General features: G+C 36.4%; 1 protein-coding gene and 1 pseudogene across 1 annotated transcript; both read right to left on the bottom strand.

Annotated features, from left to right (window-relative positions):
• Window positions 1-3,004: 3,004 nt before the first annotated feature.
• On the bottom strand, window positions 3,005-3,662 carry LOC143545624 (uncharacterized). The gene is made up of 3 exons (XM_077037474.1): window positions 3,551-3,662; window positions 3,314-3,479; window positions 3,005-3,158 (listed from the first exon to the last, which is right to left on the bottom strand). The coding sequence occupies exons 1-3, from the start codon at window positions 3,660-3,662 to the stop codon at window positions 3,005-3,007; spliced, it is 432 nt and encodes a 143-aa protein (XP_076893589.1).
• Window positions 3,663-5,425: 1,763 nt separating this feature from the next.
• LOC143545610 (pentatricopeptide repeat-containing protein At3g24000, mitochondrial pseudogene) lies at window positions 5,426-7,406 on the bottom strand (annotated as a pseudogene).
• Between the last annotated feature and the right edge of the window lie 665 nt (window positions 7,407-8,071).

Raw genomic sequence — 8,071 nt, forward strand, 5'->3', positions numbered from 1 at the left:
TTGCTTAATAGCTGAATACTCTGTAATTGGATGTGATTCGATCTCCTCTCCTTGTGGAGTTGATGTGGTATTTATAGTGCTAGGGTTTCCAATGATTGGGCTCAGACCCAATTAGGGCTTTGTTGGCCTCTTCCAATTGCTTTGCGCCACGTGTCCTTTGGGACACCTGGTGCTTTTTCATTGGTTATAATCACGTGGTAGCACATGGGTTTTGCTGAGTTGTCCACCTTTCATTGGCAGCTGTCAACATCAGCATATTCTTATTCCTTAAAAAGATACCTTCTGGAAGGTTGTCTGACGTGCACAATCAAGGTTGCCCTAATCCTGATTTGGATAAGGACGAGGTTGATTATGTGCATGTGTGATATGCGCCTATCCTGAGGATGCGCGAGGTCTTCTCTTTATTCTCACGCGCAGATGTTTCGTGCGCAGATGTGATATGCACAAGCATGTGATATGCGCCACGCGCGGATGCGCCACGCGCAGATGTGATATGCGTGAGCATATGTGATGCGTGAGCATATGTGATGCCTGAGCATGTGATGCCTGAGCATATGTGATATGCGTGAGCATATGTGATATGCGCCATGCGCATAGGTTTTGGCTTTGTGCCTTCATAATATCTTGATTTCAAGCCTCTTGTGTATATCTTGTGGGTTGACCCGCCTCGCTCGGTGTTGAGGCGGGTACATACCTCTTCATATACCATCTCCACTCCATAGCCAACCTCCAACCTCTAAACCACCGCGCCGACATCACAACGGAACCGACGTTGACCGGTAAACTGATATAAACTCAAAACCATACCCTGTTTACCATCTATCCATCTCCACCAAAAAACGAGTAATATAAAAGAGTTGGGTTGTAAAGCTTTCACCATCATACATAAAAGTATTTTCGACTTTGACGTTGCGATCTTCGTTGAGCCAAAAGCAAACTAACGCCAACAAGATAACCCACTACCATCTTTACCTATCTTAACTTGTTAAGTAATGTTTGGTCACGTTGTAATGATTCAGAAACCTCTCATAGAACTCAAAGGTTTTTCCGGCCAACCTAGACTTTTGTCCGGCAAGCTATTGAAGAAGAAGGATTAAGGCTAGGTAACTTTATTATCTTACCATTTTATCACTTAAAAAATTCTAAGCTTGTATAAATTGGTAAAAAATATATATATTTAACACTAGGTAAGGGGTTCGAAACTCATTCGTTGAACTCCCTTTTATTTTTTTTATTTTCTTAAAACCATGAATCATGCAAGCTATATAAGTTAATATAATTAAGCCTATGGAGTAAATTATCCATTGAAGTCTAAATTCTTATGTTATTAAAATACAATATAATATGCATAATTTTAGAAAAAGGGGAATGGTAATAAAATATAGGTAGTGTAAATCTTTTAAACTTATGCTTGTTCACTTTCAGTAAATAATAATATAATAATATAAAAACTTTTAAGCATGAACATCAATAACATGAACTTGAAAATAATTCTTATATGCCATCTTTGTTTATTTATAGATTATTTCATAAAAAGATTATTATAAACCCATTTTACTGGTTTTGATCATAAATAATGTAAATTATTATTTTTATTATCTACTAATAATACCACTTACGAACAAATAAATCCCGTGATTTTTATATTATGATGTCATAAGCAACAAATCTAAAATATTTGTTATATATACCATTATAACGATGAATTTTAAATTATATGATATCACTAACGTTAAAAATTGAATGTATAAAGCAGTAAATACATACTTTAAATCCAATAAACATAGTTCTAACTTGTATATAACTCATATGTAGATTACTAGAATGCCCATGAACAAGTTTTTATTACTTTGAAGCATTAAAGGTACGGATTCTTACACATCACTCTTCATTGCTTTCATATCATAAACCCATTGAGTTCATATATATTTTAAAACTTCTCACGTCTTTGGATTATTAATTCCTTGAATGTCCAATTCTGATTACAACATTGGATTTAGCTTTCAAATCATGCAATAATATTATATTTAATTATACTTATCATCGCATATTTCGATATATGTTACATTAATATAATTGCTATGAGTTATGTGAATAAGATCATCTGTATTCTGATACCATGAGCATCGCTTCTCGTGGAGTGTCCCACGAGCGTGTTGTTGCGGCATCGACAACATGTGCACCACCCGTGACGGTGAGATCAGTTCACGGCGTCTCTTAAGTACAAGTGTGGTACATATGGCTATTAGGAGGCGTATGGATCGATCCTAGGATTAATATTAAGGAGATGGATAACGGGTATGCCAACTCGTCATCTCATGTGATAAATATGCAGGAGTAGCTACCTGTGTGTTGTCACGTTTTATGTTCGCTCATGGGTATATCCATATGATACGATTTGATTTATATAATAAGATTACTTTGTATAGTATCATCTACCGTAAGTTCAATCTAAATTATGTTTCATTAAATCATTAAATGTTTTGAGCCTATTATTCCGTACTGAGCATTCGGCGCATTCCGTTATTGATATTTTTGTATACAGGACCGCAGGTTACTTTGGGCGGGATTAAGAGAAAAGAATAAAACATCAGGACTACAATAAAATATCTTTTAACCGTGCTAGTTTGTAAACCAGCGTTAAGTTGTTTTGTTTAATATATTATACCTTGACGAGTAAATAAATAAAATTATGTCTTTTGTTTAGAAACCATGTTTATTGTGATACGTCAGCCCATCCGGGGCCGGGGTGTTACAGTGGACCTCGCGGTTCATGATATATATGACGTTTTGGAATTTTTCATCATCGATGAATGTCAATTTGGGTCGTGGGACGTCAATTTGGTAGTTTTGACTAATAGCCTACCTTGGTCCTCAAGAACCATGTTATGAAGAATTATACAAATGTAAACGACATCAAGTAATTTCTCCCTTGACCAAATCCGTAGTGGTCTTGAAATCAAATGAAAATTTTTCTGTAGGACTCTGAACCTTTTCATGTCGATTATTGCTTCTTTGTGAAGTATTTCAGTTTGTCTTCTACCGGAGATGCATAAACTTGAACAAGTGTCGACCATTCGTTGTAAATGCCATCAATCAGGTAGTAGCCATGCTTGAATTGTACCCCATTCGCATAAACCGATTGAGCTGGCTCAACCCTGACAATAATGTCATTGAATATCGGTTACTATTCGATAACATTTATGTCGCTATTTGACCAGGCAACACCAAAAAATGCATGCCACCAAAGATCTTGGGAGGTCATCGCTAAGTATAATGCTGGGGCCAGGGTGATCATCCCGGTGGAACTAACCTTGCCAGGCCGTAGGAAAAATATCCCATCCAACATACATGTGTACAGTCGATGCTACCGAGCATTCCGGGGAAACCATGTTTTTCACCGTACACCTCGTGTATGCGTTGGATATCATACAAAGTTGGGTTGCGCAAATATCTCTGTGAGTAAATCGATATGATCCCTATGTATAAACATTTCAAGTAAACCGTCGAACAATATAACTAAACAAAACCTATATGTGTATATGTATACCTTGATAGAAAATATGAAGTGAATCTCGTGCAACTTTTTCAGACATTTCTAGGTATTCATCCACTGCGCCTAACGAAATTCCATACGCTAGTTGACGATAGCAGCTGTACATTTTTGCATAGTCGTGAAACCGGGTCTACCTCATGCATCTAATCTTTATTGGAAAAAAAGATACTGATCCGACAAATCATTTGATAAACACATCAATAGTTGTCTACTCATTCGAAACCGACTCCTAAAACGATGTTCTTCATATAGGGGATCGGGGCTAAAATAGTGATATATCAAAGTTTTAATCGGTTTTAGTCGGTTTTCAATGAACCCAACCCGAAACCGATTGCCCCTGATATTAAAGACCGAACATTAATCAGTTTTAGGGGCGGTCCAGGTTCGGGTTTTTACGAGCCGGTTCTTCGTTTCAGGCCGGACCTAAATGTGCCAAAAAGACAAAAATCGTGATGATGAATTTAATAGATTTATGTAAATGAAATAATAATGTTATAAATAATTATACCTGGTAATGACGAAGAACAATAGATCTACTGTTTGATGTTGAATTGAATAATTTGAAGAAGCATATCATGTTCAGTTGATGAATTATTGCCATCCAAGATCAAACAAAACGACATTGAATTGAAATATTAATCGGGTTCAGTCATTTGCATCACACAGAAAAACCGAATACATGAAAAACCAAAACCCGGCCCGCAAGATAAGGTCCGGTCTTCGGTTCCTGTTATTTTTAAAGATTGGTCTTCGGGTCGGGTCGGTCTTCACCCGGGTCGGGTCTGGTTTCAAGCTTTGCACACCCCTAGATCATATTGCATGTGATATATGTGATCTCTATCAAGGATAATAATCAATACAATCTCATGAATCATGGCTAGTCAAAGATGGAGATATTCTCTCCATAAGTTATGTCTTGCATATAATTGTTGGTTAATGTATTGCTCTTTTAATTCTTGTGTATAGATATGTCTTATTGTAATATACATGGTGTGTTTAATTATATCCTTCTTCTAGTATTGTGGTTGTTTATCATCTTTTCAAATCATTCTATGTTTGTTAACTTCTTGGAGTATAGCCTACAGATCAAACCTATAACTCATTGGCAACTTAACGAATTCATCTTTAGGTGCTGACCTTTATTTAAATAAAAATTTGCCATTTGCTTAATTTCATAAAGTAAATGGTGTTAACATGTAAACCGAAAGTAAATGACAAATCTCACATTTGACCAACATATAATTTGACAATTTAAATCACATTTATTGTGGTTTGAAACTTAGAATCTTGTCAACAGAATTTTTCTTTGAATGGGTCAAATCAGAATATTTGGGCATTTCACCAAACTGAAACTAATTTTGGATCTAAATTAATGGAGGTTGTAGTCTTAACTGAACCTGATATCCAAATCCAAATTTCTGTAACTTCTAATTGCTGGAATATTCAACTCCTTCATTTGGGTTTGAAGTTTAAAGTTTCAGATGGTTGTTTCGAGTTTCAGACGAGAGCAAGAACACCACCAAGATCTGATTCCTCATATTTTCGACTACCCATGTTGTGCAATAAGAAATAAGCTAATCTGGAAACAGGGCTGGATGAAGATGGTGGTGTGCAAATGAGATGAGTGGTGGTGGATGAAGATGAGGATACTAGATTGTGGTAGATGCATGCAACTATGGTGGTGCGCGATTGTGAATTTGTGACGATTTTGAAAAGTCGAAAACTTACCAAAACAAAAATAAATAAACTTCAAAAATAGTATTAGAATTGTAGTAAACTTGCGTTTCTAGTAGAATAAAGCAATCAAGGCATTCTGTTTTATGCATATAATAATGAGTAATGATTCTTAAACTAGGCATACTTATAACTTCACCTTGATTTCAAAAGCCTACCAATAATCACCACAAGAACAAGACCCACCATGAAAATGATGAAACCGATTTGTATCTCTTAAAACAATCTCTCTCGCGACCACAACCGAAGCAAACTTGAAAGCCGAATGACAATCGCCACAAACCCTTATATTCTTCTTAATCCTAATAGTGGACCCCGGTGGCGTCTTTAAAAGTGCAAAAGCCAAAGCAAGTTTCTCACTATGATATTGTAACTTCACTTCTCTTTCTTGTTCATCAACATACAACAAAACATGACTCGTGTCGGGCACATACCCAATTTCCTTAATCTTTTCACTAATCTCCCCCCACTTTTCACTAATCTCATTCTGCATAGGGTGATTTTGGTCATTTGCCACAAACATATGCACAGAGTTTTCAATATCAACCCAACTGCACGCGGGTTCTTTCTTTACACCAATTTCTTTCATAAACTTTCTAACTTTTGAAGCTTCGGCCCATTTACCAGCAGAAGCGTATATGTTGTATAATAAAATGTGGGGCGCAGAGTCGAACGGGTCAAGCTCAAACACACGTTCAGCAGCATAAGCACCTAATTCCATGTTTTTATGCATCCTGCAAGCACCGAGTAACGCACCCCATATGGCTGAAGTTGGTTCGATCGGTAAATTTTTAATAAAATTTAGCGCGCGATCTAGTTGACCGGCTCGGCCGAGTAAGTCAACCATAGTTACATAATGAGACACATCCGGTTCAATGTTTGACTTTTTCATTAAGTCAAAGTAATATTGACCTTTGTCCAAGAGTCCACCATGGCTGCAAGCGGTTAAAACACATAGAAAAGTAACCGCATTCGGTTCAATCCCGGTTTTCTTCATTTTCTCAAAATGTTCTAAGGTTTTGACTCCTAACCCGTGCTGTGCATATGCAGTCAACATCGAGTTCCATGGAACAACATCTGGTTTAACAAGTCGGTTAAATACACGTATAGCATCATCAAAACTGCCTGATTTTGCGTACATGTCAAGAAGCGTGTTCCCAATGAAGGCAATAAGTTTATGTCCGGACTTAACCATGTGCCCATGCATCCACTTTCCTTGTTCTAACGACCCCGTGCTCGCACACGCACTGAAAATACTCGAATAAGTGAAATGGGTCGGTTTATAACCGTGTCTCTGCATCTTTTGAAACAATTTTAGAGCTTTATCTCCTTCACTCTTCCTCGCGTGTGCAGCAATCAACGAATTCCAAGAAACCTCATTTTTGTCCACCAAACCATCAAACACAAAATGTGCTTCTTTCATCCTTTCATACCTACAATACAACTCCACCAGCGCACTACCGACATAAACATTCGAATCATACCTGTACTTCAAACAATACCCATGAATCTGCTCGCCTTCTCGTCCATCCGTTCTCGCACCAGCAGCCTTCAAAAGACTCGCAAACGTAAAATGATTCGGCTTCAACCCAACTCTAAGCATTTCCGGAAACATCACAAGCGCTTCTTCCGGCTCATCATTCTGCGAATACCCAGTAATCATAGCCGTCCACGTCACCATATCCTTCACAGGCATTTCATCAAACACCTGGCGTGCATCGACCAAACATCCACATTTGGCGTACATGTTAACCGCAGTGTTCTGAATCACCATATAATGGCTAAACCTTGAATTCATGACATGGGTATGCACCATCTTGCCTTCGTGAATCTTGGCCAATTGGGAGCATTTGTTAAGCAATTGGTTGTATAATTTACCGTCTGGTTCGAGTAACCCTTGGTCAATTAGGTCGAGTATGCGTAACCCACCATTTGGGGATTTTTTAAGATAATCTTTTTCTTGAATGATGCGTGAAGATGGATCAAGTTCTTGTTGTTCTGGAAGAAGAGAAGTTGAAAGAAAACGAAGAGAATTAGGGGATTCCATAAGTGAAGAGATGAATCTTCCATTAATAAAGATAGTGTTTTCAGAGAGTGGAAGGATGAATTTATTCATGTAATATAGAGACTACCGAAAGCAATTTATACGCGCCAAAATTGTCTCTGCTTAGTGACGAAAATCGAACTCTCAGTAAACTTAGAGCATTCAGAAGAATAAGGTTTTTTTTTTTTTTTTTTTTTTTTTGTTACTTGTAACATATCACCGGTTTAGTTTATATTAGAATAATAACCCTTGTTACATACGAGTGGAAAACATATCAAAAAACAATATAAAATGTAAAAATATATATTCAACCAACACAAATATTTGACATAAGTTTTTACCAGCAGATATTACAAAAGATGTTAAACTATGTCTATAACACAAAAAGAAAATACTTTATAAATAAATAATTTAGTAAATAAGAAATAATATAACATAAATGAACCATTATACCTAGAAAAAATAAAAAAACACATTAGTAACAGATTTTGTAATATTATTTGAAAACTAAGCTTACAAATGCATACCAGGTTTAAACTTATATTTTCACTTGTGTAGAGTTTTCGTTTAAAAACCTTTTGAAACAAAAAATGTCGGTTATAGATGAGGCGAAGAATCTGGTTACAAACGATGGAGAGCGTTATAATTTTTGAACGAAGCATGTGCCTTTTAAAGAAGAAACAATGAACAATTTAAACCTAGAAAATTTAATAAGTTTTTTAATTTTAACAATAATT

The sequence above is a fragment of the Bidens hawaiensis genome, unplaced genomic scaffold (genome assembly GCF_021521415.1).
Source record: "Bidens hawaiensis isolate Kalapana, Puna unplaced genomic scaffold, B.hawaiensis_p1.1 tig00013987_1, whole genome shotgun sequence".
NCBI classification, from domain to species: domain Eukaryota; kingdom Viridiplantae; phylum Streptophyta; class Magnoliopsida; order Asterales; family Asteraceae; genus Bidens; species Bidens hawaiensis.